Source organism: Emydura macquarii, unplaced genomic scaffold (genome assembly GCF_026122565.2).
Source record: "Emydura macquarii macquarii isolate MOO-44397 ecotype Brisbane River unplaced genomic scaffold, CSIRO-AGI_Emac_v2 contig_2636, whole genome shotgun sequence".
NCBI lineage: Eukaryota > Metazoa > Chordata > Testudines > Chelidae > Emydura > Emydura macquarii.
Genome location: NW_027132773.1, coordinates 43314666 through 43333487, shown reverse-complemented (window position 1 = coordinate 43333487; position 18822 = coordinate 43314666). Strand labels below are relative to the sequence as shown.

The window sequence follows — 18822 nt, the reverse complement described above, 5'->3', positions numbered from 1 at the left end:
GATTGACTGATTGCTCTGGCCATCTAGGGTATGTCCATGCAGCCCGTGGCAGCGAGCCTAACCGCCTGGGTTGATAGACTTGGGCTCGCGGGGATTGTGTTACTGCACTAAAAATAGTTGTGTAGCTGTTGCAGCTTGGGCTGGAACTCTGAAGCCCAACCTGCAACTTAAGTGCTGCCTACAAAGCTGTATGGCGTAAGCCCCGCAAGCCTGAGTCTGTCAACCCACTGCCACTGGCTGTGTAAACATACCCCTAGAAGCACAGTGAAATCACCGGGGGTCCATGACGACATCAGAGCCGTATATAACATCAGAGCCAAACACAGCAGGATTGGGCCTTACATCAGCGCACACAGCCTCAAAAGCCAAGTTAAACAATAAAGGACCTGATTCTGCTCCTATTGATGTTGGTGACAAAACACACATCAACTTTAGTGGGAGAAGGAGAGAGCTCAAAGTATTCACAGACGTAACACTGTCTGAATTCGCTAGTTTCTTTAATTTTTGAAATCCGCTTGGGCTCTAAGTTTTTCATATACTGAACTAGTGGTGCAAAAAATGTGTGAAGTTTATTTTAAACACGTTGAATATTAAAAAAAAAACAGGTTTGGGGTTGTGTAAAGAAGGGTCTCCGAGGCAGAGACCTTTTTATGCTGATTTTCAACTAGGCGCATGTTTAAATGGCCATGGCTAAAACCCTATGACTCTGGGGATTGTAAATTGCTATAGTGAAAGAATGTTTATTGTACTGACTGTCAAATTGATCTTTATGGACCACCTCTTACCATCAGCTTTTAAACAGAGTATCCCGCTCAACTTATTGATGTGTTCTGTTTAAAAACAAATGGCATGCTGTGGCCCTGTGTTTGAAATATCAGGCCAAATTCTGCTTCTGAACACTCAGATGAGGTTCCCATTGAAGTCAGTAGGAGCTGCACATGTGTGGAACATATATTCTATATATAATCTTTTATGTAGAGCTTTTCATCCGTGGATCTCAAAACCCTTTAACAAAGGAGGTAAGTCTCATTATTCCCATTTTGTAGATGAGGAAACTGAGGCACAGGAAAATGACTTGCCCAAGATCAACCACCAAATCAGAGGTGAAGCAAGAAACAAAACCTAGGACTCTTGAGTCCTAATCCAGTGCTCTAGCCACTAGGAAAAACTGTTTTTCTTCTTGGTCATTGTCTTTACCTTTGAGAACAACATATATGCGAGTTATGGCCTCCTTGCTCTGTGGAATGTTTATCATATTTAAATCCATCTCAAAGGAAACCCATCTCCGTAATTTACTCTTGCAATAATTGTCAGTGCATGAAATGACAAAAACGGGTTCAGAGCAATTGCATTACAATATAGTGTCTCTTTTGATCTTAAATATATTCTGATTTTCTGTTTAAAAGTTCTCATTACAACTTTAATGCTCTGCTGAACAGTCAGAAACAAACCTCTCTTCAGCATAGAGGGTCTATTGCTGGCCTTAACAGGAAAAAAGATTGCTGTCTCTTTAAGTCTCAAGACCTTACGTTTGCTGTGACAGCTTTCCAATTGTTAAATAAACTCTGACCATGAGCAGCTGTCAGACAGATATTAGACTGCAGGCTTCAGTGAAAAGAAGCAGCAGACAAGCATTTCAGTGCCCAGAAGCTCTTGTTTCATTTCTTTTTTTAAATTGACATATTTAAAAAAAATCATAATGAGATAATATGATACATTTAATAGAAATTGCCATTTGGGACTGGGATTTCAGTTTACAAGTGTTGTGCATAATTTCCATTGCATGTTTAGGGCTGAGAATGTGTCCAGTTAAGAAACCACATCTAACAAAAGCTTGAAATACCTAAACCATATGCTACCAAGCCACTTATATCTGATAGTGAGATGGAGGATTAAAATTCACAATTATAAATGTTAGACAATATAAGTAAATACTGCTGGTGTTACTTAGATGCATGTGGGAATGGGAGAGAATTGCATTAATCGTGATAGGAATTTTAAAAACTACTTTACAATGTGTCACTTTTAATATTAGCTGGGGGGAGGATCTGAATTATTCTTTTTTGTCGCGTACCCCATTGTATTAACCACTATAGAAACAATAATACTAAGAGAATTCACATTACAGAGCACACAATCTGGGATGAATATTCTAGAAAATATTCTGTCGTGGATATAAAATGTAAAGCAATGTTTGGAAGTATACGTTATTTTAGACAAAGCTATATTGGAGAGGGAGATTGTCATTGTAATTTTAGTTTATTAGTTTCATTGTTCTCCCATCGGTGTGGAGCCAGTTGCGGGATTGGGCCTAAGGGAGATCAGAAGCAGGCCTGGGATATTTTTATTTAATAGTCAATTGGATATTAATAGAAAAGCTAAGCATGTTTTTTCCACATAAAGAAAGGCATCAGTTTGCATTTCAGCAGTTTCCCATCATGAAAGAAATGGATGTTCGTTCATTTAGGAGTAATTTGCTTCAAAATTCAAAAAGTTAAATGTTAAAGTAATTTTAACAAAACTAGGTTTTTTTACCATCCCAGATCTGAGTAGCTGACAATTATCATAAAAGGAAAAAAAAATTGACTATGGAGAGCACAATTGTGGTAAATGGAAATTGTCAATTTAAAAATTAATCCGGTCTGATTTTATCCATTATTGCTATAGATAAAACCTGAAATCCTTTTATAACTAAGATAGACTAGAGAAAAAATGCTCAGGGTTGTTTTTGTTTTTTCTTTTGTTTGTTTTTGTTTCCTTTATTTTGTGCATTGGAAAACTTTTTGTATAATGGATGTCACTATGTCAGTTTTTTGTTTGTGTGGGTTTTTCCGACATAAAAAGACTTTTTTTTTTTTTTTTTTAAAATAAGGAAGATGTGATGATGAAACCACCGAGATTGGCAGATGATCTCAGGAGCAACTGTAGTACCTGAAACTACTACCCATACACACACTCTCTCTCTCTCTCTCTCTCTCTCTCTCTCTCTCTCGTTTTGTTTGTTGTTTTGTTTAAGTGACTAGATTTCAAGTTGGTGTCCCTTTCACTAAAGCAGATGGTAGGCTTCCTATATCACAGCTGCAGGGCACACACAATACCCCATAAAGAATCCACATTTACAAGCTATTCTGTAGAATAGAAAATACTAGATTAAATGTTTACTTGATGTAAAACTGAGAGAAGATCTAAACCAGATACCTTTAAAATAATTTATATGTGGGGCTTCTGAAAAACAAAACCTGGAAAATAATATGGAAAAGCATCAGAATAATGTGAATTAATTACAGTAGTCAATAAGAATGTAATCCATCAATAAGCCCAGAGACACATCAGCAGCTTGTTGTCTAGCCATGTGCGGGAGGCTCAAGATGAGAATAAGCAAAGAAAGGAACTGATGAGGGTGAACTGTTGCTATAATGCTGAAGAGGAAAAGCAAAGCACATACAGTATCTCTGGGGAGAAAACCATCCCTTATAATTTGATCCACAGAAGAGCATTAATACTAACTTTCAAGGGAGCTGCTTATTTGTTGTCTGGGAGGCTGGTAGCAAATTGTCCCAACTGGAAAAAGTCGTGTTCCGGTGAGGGGAGTAAAAATGAATGGGGTAAGAAAGGGGGAGAGAGATGGGGGAAAAGGGAACAGGAACGTTGACTTCAGTGGAACCAAGATTTCACCTGTTGTCTCTATGCTAACATTTGTTTAAAAATTTCCCACCCTTGCAGTATTGCCAGTCCTTCTCCACTAGCACTAGCAACATGAGAGCACTGGGAGAGATTGGTACGTTGGCTGTTCAACCACTGTGTTGCAAAACCCTGCCTAACATTCCCACGGATGTTAGCATGAAGGTGAGAAATATTAAGAGAAATTCTAGTGTAGGCAGTGCTGGTTTGTCAAAGTGGGTGAATGGAGGCTTTGAACTCCTATTGAAAACATCCTATACGTTCTCATAGAAAATGAGAGCCTTTCTCTTGGCTCTTTTTGAACAACCTTACAGAATATAATGGAGCATTCTAGCGCTGCTAGAACTCTATAAGGGTCAAATGGAGTTGGGATGCCACTACGGACCAGAGTACTGGAGGGGTACATGGCGGCTCCATGGATCGCCTAAGCCTCCTATAAGTGCCTCATGGTCCATAGGGACTGAGGTAGGTGGCAGGATCTGAGGGGAAGCAAACTCCATCTCCCTGGAAGAATGCTGTCAGGGAGTCTCCAGAAATCTCTAAGATTTTCATGTAACACTCCTACCCTTTTATCCCCAGCACACACTCCTATGGCTTTCCCACAATATGCCTATTATTACCGAGGCATCTAACAAGCTGGTATTATCAGTAGACTGGAATTATCAGTGAAGCCTCTTTTGGCACCCCCTGAGAACCTATGGGTATTATAGTTGCTGACAAAAATTCAAAGTGAACCTTTGTTTTTGAAAATGAATGCAGTTATCCAATCCAAATGTGGACACTGTCCCCTTCAAATTTTGGAGACACTAGTTCAAGCTGCATTGTAAATGTAAGCTTTATTACATTCCTATCACACTGTGCTGTATAATTTGTCACAGTCCAAACGGACGGAACACGATGGGATGCACTATAATGAGATGCAAGCCATTCTTGGGTTATTTTTTTCCCCCCCTTTCTTTTCCCCTTTAACAAAGGCATTCCTTTTTTGGATTAGATACAGCACATCTGCTTTGTAACAGACTCTAAAATAACTGCAATTCTGGAAGAGACCGTATCAAATATGAAAAATGGCCAATTCTTTTTTAATATTGAACCGTTTACAACATTAATATTTCCAGAATAGCAGATCTTAACTGCTGAGAGCACATTTAACTTCCATGATTTCTACCCTCCTGAGAGAGACCACAGAGAGCAGAATGAATGGGCAAAGTCGTAAAAGGGGATCCAAAGTCTGCATGCCTCCTAAGTGGAGGATTATGCAGACGTGGCCATAAGAAGACAAATGCCCTTGAGGACAGGCATTTCTTGCGGGTGCTCTGAGATCAGTGGAGTTAAGAATAGATTTTCCTGTGGATCATAGAATCATAGGACCAGAAGGGACCTTGAGAGATCATCTAGTCGAGTCCCCTGTACTTATGGCAGGATCTAGCATTACCTAGATCCTCCCTGACAGGTGTTTGTCCAACCTGCTCTTAAAAATCTCCAATGATGGAGATTCCACAACCTCCCTAAGCAGTTTATTCCACTGCTTGACTACCCTGACAGTTAGGAAGGTTTTCCAAATGTCCAGCCTAAACTGCCCTTGATGCAATATAAGTCCATTGCTTCTTGTCCTATCCTCAGAGGTTGAAGAAAACAATATTTCTCCCTCCTCCTTGTAACAACCTTTTATGTACTTGAAAACTGTTGTCGTGTCCCCACTCAGTCTTCTCTTCTCAAGACTAAACAAACCCAGTTCTTTCAATCTTCCTCCATAAGTCATGTTACCTAGATCATTTTTGTTGCTCTTCTCTGAACTTTTTCCAATTTGTTCACATCTTTCCTGAAATGTGACACCCAGAACTGGACACAATACTCTAATTGAGGCCTAATCACTGCAGAGTAGAGCACAATTACTACTTGTGTCTTGCTTACAACACTCCTGCCAATAAATCCCAGAATGATGTTTGCTTAACCACAGTTACACTGTTGTCTCATATTCAGCTTGTGATCTGCTCTGCCCCTTAGATCTCTTTCCACAGTACTTCTTCCTAGGTAGTAGTTTCCATTTTGTATATGTGCAACTGATTGTTCCTTCCTAGAATGGAGTACTTTGCATTTATCCTTATTATATTCCATCCTATTTACTTCAGACCATTTCCCCAGTTTGTCCAGATCATTTTGAATGTTAATCCTATCCTCCAAAGCACTTGCAACCCCTCCGAACTTGGTATTGTCTGCAAACTTTAAGTATACTCTCTATGCCATTATCTAAATCATTGGTCTTTAGGCTCTGCAGAGTTTGGAGATCCATGTTCTCTCCTCATACTCAGGAGGGGAGAATCCATTGAGTTTTCTATACACTGAAGCTCCTTGTGTGTTCAGATGACTTTTTTCCCCCTCTTCTGTTGATTCTTATATAGGAAGGGAAAACATAGGTGCAAATATATATAGCTAAATGAATGATGAAGACTAGAAATAACTGTAAAGCGGGAGAGAAATTTTTAGGCTGGTAAATAGGAATAATAGGATGAAATTAAGAGAATTTCCACTGGGATTAGACTGTGGCATAGTCTTCCAAGCAAGGTTTTATAGATAATCCATTGAACAGTAGACTAAACAAAACCCTAGCAATTGGACTAAGAGGAACCAAGCCTGTACTATCAAGGAGATAGGCTAAGTGACCTAATAAGAACATAGGCCATCTTTAATTACTATCTGAACATAGGAAGTTGCCTTTGCCATCACTATACACATGAACGTTACTGGTCACTCTTTTCATGTATGTTCAAGCAAAGTGGCTTAGGGCAAACAGTGCTTGAATTTCTCCAAAGGTGTTAAGCAGTTTAGGGAAGTGTGTGCAGGGGAAAGGGTTCCTGATTTAATGATCTCAGCCAAGATTCTCTGCTGAGTAAAGTTTCTGCTTCATGCAGCAGAGGAAAACAGAGAGGCTGTTACCACTTAATTATCTGTGCTTGGGGCTGCAGCAATTACACCAGCTGTCATTGTTCCTCAAGGGACCTTCTACTGGCTGAGGGGATACTTGGAGCTCACGAGACACCTCTGCACATTCTCTGCACTGATGCCAGGTGGGGTGATGATGCATGGGCGAGGTACATGTGAGGGGAATTCTCATCTGGGCAGAGCTGGCCCCTTTGCACCATCAGAGGGGTTCAAAGAGACCAGAATGCAATAGAAAACCTGGCCTTGGTTTCTAATCCCCTAATTTGTAGTGTTTTGTGTCGCTGTTGAATACAAGCAGCCCCGACTATTGCAATGTAGTTGTGACATAGAGGCTTATTAGTGGTTCACTGCTCTGTCAGCAACTCTTATCAAGCCTGACATACTCGCCACACCTAACATACGGGTCATAATTGTATCTAAAAGGTGGCATATAAAATATCATTGGTAAACTAGTGACTCACTGATTATTAATCTTCTTGTGTGATGTATGTATTGGATGTGTACTGAGTTACGGATATGGGCTAGAATTATATTCTTAAAATGTATTTGGCAAGCAATGCATAAGTACAGTCTGCTTTAGACAAAGGAATATGTATTTGCTTTTCTGATTAGCTTGGTTGTCAGGCAGAGACAGTGAAAGTCTATTTACATATAAGGTAAACAAAACTACCAAGCTAACAAATAGGGGAGGAGACAGTATAGCATCTACAACTCAGCAGGGGAGAGAAGCTTGGTCTGGATTTTACTTTTCTAAGAATAGATTGCAAAGGCTTACTGGTCTACAATGACAGGGAGGCTGAACCTCAAGTAATAAACAATTGAATCAACTGATTGTATACAATGTGACTGTATTATAAAAGTGTCTCATGTAAGGTCTTTCCTGCTAATGATACAGTGGTGATAAATATCATAGTGAAATGTATGTATTAACATTATATGAGGAAATATGGATACTTAATGATACTATACTTTAAAGTCTGTGACAAAACACAAGGGGAAATAGGTTCCCTCTCAGACAGGAGGGAAGGCAACTAACTTCCTGTTTCCAACAAAATTAAACATGGTGTGACCAAAAACAATGGAAGCCATATTTACATGGAAATTAATCAGGGGAATGGGAAGCCCTCAGGAACAGAAGAACAGTAGGAGATCATCCTACCTCTTGAAACAAGATAATTGAACTTTGAAACATATAAGCAAGGACAGAAGCCATCTTTGGCATTCATCATGTGACAGACATACAATGAGTCAGAGCTCTTGCAAGCTGAGAAAGATGGATCTGTCAATCAAGGGGTTGAAGTCTCTGGGAATGGAAAATGGGTTAGGATGTGACATTGAACAAAGCCTACAGCTTGTTAAATTAGGTCTGAGCCATTAGAAAGTGCATTTTGGCTTTTTGTTTGTTTATCCTTTCTAACATTATTCCTTCTACTTGGTGTCACTTAACGCTGTCCTTTTTGTTGTTAAACTTGTTTTATTTTTACAATAAACCAACTTAGTGCTGTGCTTGAAGGGAAAAGTATATTTACCCCCAGTTAAGTTAATAAGCTGTAATGTGTTTTTGTCTCTTTAAAGGAGCAAATGAACTTTAATATCTCTCTGAATGGTCCAGGAGAGGACTGGACATTGCAGAGCACATGGCTTTGGGAAAAATCAGGACCTGGATTATATTGAGGTCATTCTCCAACTAGTAACAAAAGCTGGTAGAAACCAGGGAATATGACTGGTGTGCTGGTGACAAGCTGCAGGAGTTAGTTACTGGACTAGGGCTGCAGTTATACAGACACTCAGGGCTTGCTTGTTGCTGTGTGAGCATTACAGGCAAGGAGTTACAGTAGCAAAGCTATTAAGGCACATGTGGGTTACAGGGTGAGAGGTGACACAAGTCCTCACCAGTCTAAGTTGCACTCGTAACATGGTGGTAGTGTTACCACTGTGAGTGATGGCTCACGTAGAGTGGTTTATAATAAAAAATTAGAATGAGACCATCTATTCATGTACCCCAGTTGATTTGTAGTACATATTAGTAGAACAACAATAATTTCCAAGGATTTTGGAACTTTAACTGCTGCATTCTCCAACCTGTCAGTGCTACCTATTTGAAACAAAAACATCTGTTTGGTTTTAAGAGTGAAATAACAGCTCCTTATAGGGATAAATGACCTGGTTTACATGAAGGGCAAATAACCTTGTGCCAGTTGGATAGAGAACTGGGAACTATATTTCTAGGAGCTTGACCTTGTTCACACAGCATTGAAGTGCAATACAAAGCAGCTGGACTATGCAAAGTGGTTTACATCTCTCTTGGTTTAGGTCCTGTTTCGTGATCAGAGCTGAACGAAAGCCGTCCAATAATGTTGTCACTTTGCTTCTGCTGTTGTGACCAAGGCTGAGAGAACCTCTTTGGGTCAAATCCATGCTAGTTGCTTCATGCCCGTATTTGGGTTCGGTGTGGGTTGAGTGCATAGCAACTGGGGAGGTGAAATCCATTCCGGCAACCTGGGAGCAGCGTGAAGAGTTGTATCCAGGTTCCACTGTGCCTGCTACTCCACCCTAGATCACATTCTAAGGTGACGTTCTCCCCATTCATTATATGGGGAGCCTGGGCCTATAACTCAGTTTTGTGGGTCACAGTTATTCCTGTGACTTTGTAGGCACTTAAAAGTGAGGCACTATGACACTCAGGCTTGCAATGTCTAAGTCTCTTATGGGTCCCTCCCTTAGTCCCTTTGTGCTCAATTCCCCAGCTGTAAAATGGGGATAACACTTTTTTACTTCACTGGTGTCTTATGAGGATAAATACATTAAAGATTATAAGGTGCTCAGGTACTAGAGTAATGGGGACCATCATAGATAGTAAGTGCTGACTGTGTGCTGGATTCTTCAGCTAACAAGTCGTCACTATATAGACAATACAACGGAGAGATACAATTGCAGAAGAGTTCACCTGACACATGAAGACTTAGAATCAAAATACAGTTGGCAGGCTAGCCAGTGTCTATACCATTTAGTCTCTAATCTCTCTACTGCATCTGTCAACTAGTGCTAATTGTGGTGCTGGGTTTTGTGACAGGAACTCTTGTCTAGAAGGATATTCAGAGATCACCATGCATCCTACAGATGGTAACAAAATTGGTTGGTGTAAGACCAGGCTAGTTTTGAGCCAACAAAGGAGATTCACACATTGACTTATGTCTCAGTATTAGTTGCATATTCCAAAAGGGCAAGCAGGTTACTTTTTCAACAATCAAGGACAAGGTGCTTCTGCCCTCTACACATCTATTTTCACATGTCCTGACCTTTTGCCCTTTTCTTGATGGTAGGTCACTGTATGCAGCTTCCTCATGTGTTGGGCCTCTGCAAGATAGACAGCTGCTATCAGAGAGAGAGAAAAGTTAAATAGAGAATATGTCTAAAGCAGATTCACAGCAATATCAAGGGGACTTCAGCATTAATCTGCCACCTGGAAGATAGTCTGTCAGCCTGAATTTGTGTTTGTGATCATCATAGCTATTTGCCATTGATCTGATGGGACATCTTTTTCTCTTTTCTTTTTATTTCTGTAGAATAAAGTCATGGGTGGATAAAATGCAAGATGACCTTGTAACATTGGCAAGAACCGCAAGTGGGGTGGACCAGCTTGCCAAGGTGAGTCTAAATCGGTGGAGCCTCTGTTTGTTACAACTAGAACAGTCAATGAATGGTGCTCATCATGTAGGGGAAACAGTTCATTCATCCCATCCTCTCAATGATTTCTTTTGGAATTAAAATCTATAGTATCCCTTTTCTCTACTGTTTACTTGGAGGGAAATGAATAATGGATATACCCATTAATTCACTCCTTTTATGTTGAAACTAATATTTAATCAGCTTTGCAGTACCAGGCATAAGCGTTATGATTATTACAACACCCACACATGATAGCACAGCTCTCTTACATTGTATATTTGTTCAATATGGTATCCAGGAAGCAACTATTCAAGGAAAGTTCATGGAAAGCGCTGATCTGTATTGAAAGAGAAGACCAGTTTTCTGAAACATAAATTCTCTGAACTGAAGAAATCTTTGTTGGCTAGATTTCTATGGAAAAGAGTGATAACTGGCTAATTTCATTTAGCTGTACTACTTTAATCGAGAGCATATTTTAGAGAAGGAACAAATTATTTTTATTATGGAGAAGAGATATCCATATTACTATACATACTGTTATCACACACACATAAATAAGTTAAAAGACCAATAAGGTTGCAAAATCAAGCAATCCGAAGTTAGGAAATGCCAGAATTAAGGTTTCCTGTGCAACCTTAATTCAGACCCTTGTCCATATGTATTGTGATACAGTTTTTAAATTCATGATCTCACACTTTTTTTCCCATAGGTCCTTTGCCACAGTCAGCTCACAGAATAGAGCTGTTCTCGGTATGAATCAGGGTTATTTAGTGAAGGGGGACTGTTTGTCAGACCCTACTTCATTTGTTGCAGAATTTGGCAGGTGTGTAGTGCATGAGGCAGGAGAACACTGGCAGAGAAAGGATAGTCTTGTGGTTAAGGCAGTTGAATGTTACCCTGGGGAATTAGATTCTGTCTTTGCCATAGAGTTCTTATGTGATGCTGGGCAAGTCACTTATAAAACTTTTCACAGGTTACCACTGGTTGTGTTCCATATTTTCTGTGTGTCTGAGCTGAGGCTCTGGGGTTTAATTTGCAGGAGTACTGAGCACCCTCAGCTAGAACTGAAGTCAATGGGAGCTGTGCTTTGGACATATAAAATGCCATATAATGTCAAGAACTTTGAAAAATGAGATCCTAGGCTTCTCAAATTGGGAACCTAAAATTAGTGAACACTTTTGACCTTAATTTTCCTGTGCCTCATTGCCCCATCTATAAAATAAGGATAATGCTACCAACTCATCTCACAAGGATGTTGTGGAAATAAATTAAGATTTGTGAAGCACTCAGATGCTATAGTGACAAACACCATAGAAATCCCATAAGGAAACTAATAATTCTGTTTTCAGAGAAGGGTTTAGATTGTTTGAAGTAAAGAAGTTCACACACTGAATTATGAGGTGAATCCAAAAATATGTCATAGACCATTCTGTTCACTGAATGAAGTAAGGGTCCTATGGAAAAATAGTGTGTGATCATGTAATTAGAGACCGTATCCTAATGCACATGGCAGCTGAATTAGGTTGCACAGGCATCCTTAATTTGGAATGCCTAGTTTTTTAATGCTTGACTTTGCAGTCTTAATAATGTTGTTTTAATCTTGTTTTTTGTATAATGTTTTAGGTTTTTAAAAAAGGAAACGGGGGGGGGGGATCCAGAAATTTCATCATGTGGAATTATAGTGACATTTATAGTATATTCGTCAGCAGGAATGGAACTTTTAAACCCACTTTACACACCTCTGATACTTGAGCTAATGGAGTGGCTGATAGCAATAGTGGATTGTCACCTTGTGTGTAGGCCAACACTAAAGGGGGTGAGCCCTTTTGCCAGTGGTTTCACAGCAAAGGATGATGAGACTTGGGAATTTATGGGTTCTGTTCCAGGCTCTGGAGGGAGTGTGCTCTAGTGGGCACAGACTCTTCTGTGCATGTGCCCCGAGTGTGACGTATTCTGACCCATCCCATCTGAGTTATCCCAGTCCTGTCTCTTACCCATCCTGGCCTCCTTGTCCTACTTCCATACTTCTCACCTACCGAGTCCCAGTCTCCATCCTCAGACTTCTCATCCCAATCCCAGTTTCTTTGCTCAGGTAGTCCTAGTCTCACCACTGTGGACTTCTGATCCCCTTGTCAGTCTGCCCCTGACTCCCAGTTTTATTTGTAGTTATTTCTAATTCATCCCTCCTTCAAACCCCAATTTCCTTACCCAGGCAGTCCAAGTTGTTCTCTCCTGGCTTCCCATTCAATCTCTCTCTCCCCCACCTGGGCCTCCTGTAACACCCTCTTCGTTCCCATATTCCCAGTCCTAATCTCCCTTCCGGGTTTCTTGTCCAATCTGTGTCCCCTTCCAGTTCTCTCCCCACATCCTGGCTTCTAGTCAGATCTTTCTCCACTCCTTCATCACCTCCTCCTTCCTACTTATTGGTCCTAATCTCCTTACCCCGCCAGGTTGAGTCTGCTGCCTGACTCCTCATCTGATTTCAGTCTCCCCCATTTCCCATCCTTGTCCCAATATCCTTGCCCACTCTGCGCCAATCTCCCCTCTCAAAATCAATTCATAGTCCCTGTTCCCCTAATTCCTTTCTGTCTCCTCTGGTCTGGCTTTTATCCCCTCTACTTGCAAATCAGATGGATTCCTCTTCCATGCTGTCTGATCCTAGTGGGGATCATAGAGACCACAAGAGAGTCTCTTTTTGCTCAGATGCCTGGACTAAGAACAGCCCATAGCTGCCTGGAACTGCAATTGAAAAGAAAGCTCTCTTTTTGAGCTGCAGGCTGGAACATGCACAGGGCACAGAGAATCTTCGAGAAAGCTGCTAAAATCTAAGAATCCTTTAGTGAGCATGTGTGAACTGCAGTTTTTTGAGGATTGGAATTTGGCCAAATTAGGGTGGGGTTTCCAAAGGACAGTAAAAGGTACATCTGTGAAACAAAGTTTGCCCTTTGCCAAATTTCAATTCCGTTCTCCAAAAGCATGTAAGTGCGAGAGCTTTTCAAAGAAAAGGTGTCTGGAATTTTTTAACGTGGGCAAACAACATACTTCCATTAATGCTTGCTTACATCTCTTCTGAAATGAACTCCAGTCTTGCTGCATAGGAGAGTAACATATATTAAAGACAAAGCAGTTGTGAAATCTGTAGTTAGCGTCGACTAGTTCTTTCATTCAAAGAATCTGCATTCCATTGCTCATAGCTTTTTGAAACATACAGCTTTTCAGCTAAATTTCCAGGTTGAGGGTTTGACCGAAAGCCATCTGAAGCCAATAGAAATACTTCTATTGACTTCAAAGGGCTTTAAATCAGGCTTCTAGTCTCCATGTTTTGGGGAGACTTTGAAAGGAAAATGATTTTCTTTTCTTTTTTGGAGAATGATGAGATTAAAAAAAGAATAGACTGTTTCTATTATAAAATAGTCATGACTTTTTGTGAACAGCTGTAGCACTGAAGTGCGTGGGGGGTAGAAAGCAGTAAATTGGCCAGGAAATAGGCTTTAGGAAGGAAAAGAATCTCTCTGCGTTCTAGAGAAAAATCCATTCTGATCTGGCTAATCAATGTGGATTTGAAAATCACAGCTATACATATAATAGATTTTTAATCAGTCAGGGCCTGATCCAGCTCTCACTAAAATCAGTGGAAGGATACCTATTGAGTTCAATGAGAGTTACTGCATCCTTTACAGTGCTGCATTCACCCATATGTGTCACTAGGACTTCTGGGGGCATATCCCATGATTTTTTTCGGGGCTATAGTAAGTTGTCCATCTAGGACTCTTTCCCTGTGAATTGTGGGAGAACTTCTCTGTTCTTCTGGGCACAGGGGGATATTGTGGGAAGGCACCAGAGGACTATCAGCACTGGAGTGATTCAGACAATGGCCTCACTGCAAAGGGGGTGGGTTACCAGTCAGAGTGCAAGTCATACCCAAGTGACAACCTATATGCCCAGCTGGGCCAGTTAGCTTGGGCTTAAAACACCAGTAAATTCAGGTGATAGGGTTTTGTGTGTGGACAGGAGTGGGGTTATGAGTAACACCCGAGTAAGAGCCCAATTTAACTCTACAGTGAAGACACATCTGAAAAGTGAGAGTACTGGACTGAAAGATGTTTTTGCACTTAATATTTTCTAGTTGCTAACTGAGTCAAGAGCTCAAGTTTCTCCTATTTCTCCCTCAGAAGAGTATTCCCATTTAATAATCCCCGTTGTTGAAAGATCTCTTCTGATGAAAATTTGTTCTGATCACAATATTTTTTTCAACTAATTAACCAAACTGCCTCCTGTATTTGGATAGTTATGGGGTAACTATAAAGCATACTTTGGGAACAGTCCAGTCAAGACTTACCAAACCACTTCAATATTGAATACTTGTAATAAACTGCTTATGAACATTCTAAGAGTTGTTGTTGTAAAAGACCAAGAATAATGTATAGAAATTATTTGAATAGTAAATACATTTGAGAAAATTGTTGCTGCTTATGGACAATTGGCCAATGTATTGAATATTATTAATTTGTATTGCAATAGCACTTATAACTGCCAAACAAGGTTTAGTCCCCATTATGCTGGTTGTACATTCAGATAATGAAATCTGGGCTCAGAAGAGAGTCCAAAGTGTGTGTGTGGTTGGGGGGGCGGGCACTATTATTCTTACAGGAAGTTTGTGACAGAGCCAAGAATAGAACCTGAATCTGCTGAGTCCCAGTCCAGTACTTTAACCACAAATCATCCTCGCTCTAAATAGTTTATTATGAATTATTAATTAGCTGTAGGAATAAGCAATAACACAACTATCAATTAATTACAATTATTATTACTTATAAGATGGACTGTGCTTAATATGTATGTCTTTTTGTAGTTCATCTTTGTGCCCTTTGCTGCTTATTTATGCTGTATGAGAATGGCCTCAAAGTAATTTTCCAAAAATAGTTTTTAATCTGCATTTTTAAATGCAGCTTTCCCAGATATTAATTAGGGGGTTTAGCTTGAGAGCTGGGAAAGTGCCAACACAGATTTTTCCACCAACTGTGGTGACCTCATCTCAGTTCCAGTCCTCCAAAGATTTCCTCAGCAAGGAGAGAAGTCTAGTTGCCCGGCCAAATTCTCAACTGATGTAAATCAGAAGCGCTCCACTGAAGTTAATGGAGTTGCATCAATTTATACCAGCTGAGGTTCAGATCTCATCTCTACTTTAAAAATCAAGCAGACATTATTTGGAAAAAAAGTAATTTTTATACAGCCGTTTTTTATACATTATAAATGAGAAATAAAGGACACAAACATGACCTCTTTTTGACAGTTTAATGTCCCATTGAAAAGAGCCCTGTGGGTTGCATTAGCAATTTCACTTCCTGATACTGTCCAATTTCTGATTCATTGTTTCTTATTAAAATAACAATCGGAAAGAACTCATAGTGAAGCACAACATACAGGATCTAGAGTTTCAAGATGCTGCATATGTAGCAACATACATGGCACTCGGAGGGAAGAGCACAGGTTGCAGGAAGGGAGAGTTTTTGGAGGAGGCACCAGGAAGTCAGGCTTTGTGCATATGGTATCAATGTTCACTGCAGTTACAGCCCCTCTGTAAATAGTACTCTTAATAAATAGCCAGTTTACTTTGAACACTACTTTATAGTACAAAATGCTGGGGAATGGCAAAGTATGAGATGTCCAAGCTGTCCTCATTTCATACAACCGGTCTCAGAAAAATTCTCTATCAGTTGGCCCAGAAAATTCTCAAATCAAGATCTAATCATACAGCATAGCCAAGAAGATATGAGCACCATCGTTACCAGAAGATGTTGGAAATGTGTTTCGGATGGAAGTTGATTCCATCACCAAAACAGCAAGAAGATGGACAGCTGAAGGCAAGCGAAAATGAGGCCACCCGAAAACAACATGGCGAAGAGCTGTGGAAGCTGAACTGAAAAACCTGGGGCACAGCTGGGGAACCATTGAAAGACTTGCCAGAAACAGACTGGAGTGGAGGAGCTTCATCACTGCCCTAAACGCCAGAGGTGTAATGGGGGATTAACTAACTTAGTTTTAGAAACATCATGTCCTCTAATGTTGAGGTACATGAAACAGTGCAGTTGTTGTAGATCTTAAAAAAAGAAAAATATTATGGGGGAGATACTTATTTATGCTAAGGCTTCTTTAAACTGCTGTGGCAGCGTACAGATGTTAATATGTTGTAAATGCACAGTAAAGCCTGCCTTAGAGAGAGGCCACCTCTTACAAGCAACTACTTTTGCTAATTCCCATGAGTGGTTGCTCTTGGCTGGTTTTACTGTAATTGCTGTTCACTTTAAGAACTCAGTGTATAGCAGCCTTGGTGTAAATGATATGCAGGCCCTAGTGAGCAAGTGTATTTTCTAGCTCCCTTAGAAAAATGTAAAGATATAAACATAGGCTCCTAAACACACATTAAAGTATGAAAATAACTGGCCTGTTTCTCAGAAGTGCTGAGCACCCAGCTGATCCCATTGTCTTCAGTCATTTTCTTCAGAGGGAGCAAAATCTTGATGACAAAGTTTATTCAGAAAGGGTGCAAACCTTGTGTGTTAGTCCTGGACAACCATTGCTGCATTGCTCAAGAGTGAGTGGAGAGTGGGTTGAATTGCAGCACTAAGTACATAAAGTTATTCTTCTTTGAGGGCTTGCTCATATCGATTCCATCTTAGGTGTGTGTGCCCACGTGCATGAGTACCAGAGATTTTTTGCCTTAGTGGTATCCCTAGGGCCAGCTCTGGAGCCCCGCACTCATACAGTGCTTTATGAAGCACTGCCGGCCCTGTGCCCCCTCAGTTCCTTCTTTCATCCCGGGATGGTTACTGGAACACCTCTCTAATGCAATCAAAAGTGCTTAGTAGTGCTTTATAGTTGTTGCAAATTAGCTTTATTGTATATAGTTGTTAGTTTTAGTGGTCCTGCTAGGGACGTCCACCTCTGGACAGGGCATGCACCATTCCCTGGGCTTTAAGCTGTGTTGTTTGCCATAAGCCTTTCCCACTTAATGACCTACACGATAGTTGTTTAAAGTGTTTAGGGGAGAAGCACTGAAGGGACAAGTGTAAGATCTGTAAGGGCTTCAGACCATAGACTTAAAAAAGGCAGACAGGGATATTCGCCTAAAAGCCCTGTTGATGGAGGTGGCGCTCAGACCAGACTCAGAACCCTTCTGGTTGGACTCATTGGTGAGTACGTCAGCATTGGTGCGGAGCTCACTGCTGATGCCAAGCATTTTTCAGTGCCGTTTGCCTTTGCCAGTACTGGCAGAAGGAAGAGCTCACAGACAGAAGTCATTTCCCTGTGCCTAAAAGATAACAAGAAGGTGGGGTTGGGCAAAGGACCCTTGTCGGGCCAGTTGCCTGCATTAGAGTGGCAGGAGCTAGCTTCCCCACCCAGAGCCTCAAGCCCACTGAGGGATCCACCTCAGACTCCTGGGAGTGGATGGGACCCCTCCATTTGGTGGTGCCTTCAATGCTGGAGGTCTTTCAAGGAGCCAGAGACCTTATGGCCCTACCGGTGCCACCTACTCTGCGGGACCTTCTCTCGACAAGAGGAATCGGGGAAAGAACCCAGCCACCAACCCCAAAAGCACTGGACATCAGGTGCACAAGCATTGGGTATAGGCCCCAGTGTGGGAAGTTGGCCACAGGGACAATGGCCAGTCCAATGGCTATACTGGAATCCATGGGGGATCCTCATGATACTGGGGCTACGGCTACACTGACGGTGGCAAAGTTGCCGCCGTCAGATCGATTTGCTGTGGATCGACTTACTAAGACCACCTTCGCAAGTGGCATAGCACTGCGTCGACGGGAACGCAGTTCCCATCGGTGCAGTGCAGTGAAGACGGCGTGCAGAAGAGGAGCCCAGAAGTCGATGGGAGTTGCGCAAGTTTTTTGCGTAGTTTGCGTAACTCCCGTCGACTGCTGCCGAATCCCGGAGGTAAGTGTAGATAGGGTCTCCGTCCCTACTCATACCAGTCATCTGCAGCTGTGTCTGAGAGGCAGTCCGCAGTACTGACTGGCCTAGTGCAGAAATAGAAATCCGGTTCGGACACAGGCACCAAACTGCAAGATCTGGCCCCGGGGACAGCTCTTGTGGAAAAAGGGGAAATGCCATGCTCTGCCCCTGCGATCCGTTGTCCTCATCACTCCCAGGTGAGGTGGTCCGGCCTTTACAATCCCTCCAGATGACTTTTGGACACACCAAGAGCTCCTCAAAAGGATCGCCTCCAACCTGGTTTTAGAGGCAGAGGAACTCTCAGAGCTCACGGATAGCCTCTTCAATATTCTGCCAAGGTCACATTGTCAGTGCACAAAGGGGTGCTAAAGGTGGTCAAGGGCTTGTAGCAGAACCAGTCTTTGCTGCCACCAACATCAAAAATAGCCGAAAAGAAATACTATGTGCCAGCCAAGGGATACAAATATCTTTTTTTCTCACCCCCACTCCCAGGATCTCTGGTGGTGGCGACCACAAACGAGAGGACCAGGGAGGTCCAGGCAAGTTTGACTCCCAAAAGAT

The 18822-nt window shown here is 41.3% G+C and overlaps 1 protein-coding gene across 10 annotated transcripts in view; it reads left to right on the top strand.

The window, feature by feature from the left end:
* The window catches only part of CACNA2D1 (calcium voltage-gated channel auxiliary subunit alpha2delta 1), a 623614-nt gene that overhangs the window by 63672 nt on the left and 541120 nt on the right, over window positions 1-18822 (top strand). For all 10 annotated transcript variants that reach the window (XM_067564557.1, XM_067564550.1, XM_067564549.1 and 7 more), the window contains one exon: window positions 10191-10272. In XM_067564557.1, the coding sequence (XP_067420658.1) occupies window positions 10191-10272 (82 nt within the window). The remainder of the gene's footprint in view (window positions 1-10190; window positions 10273-18822) is intronic.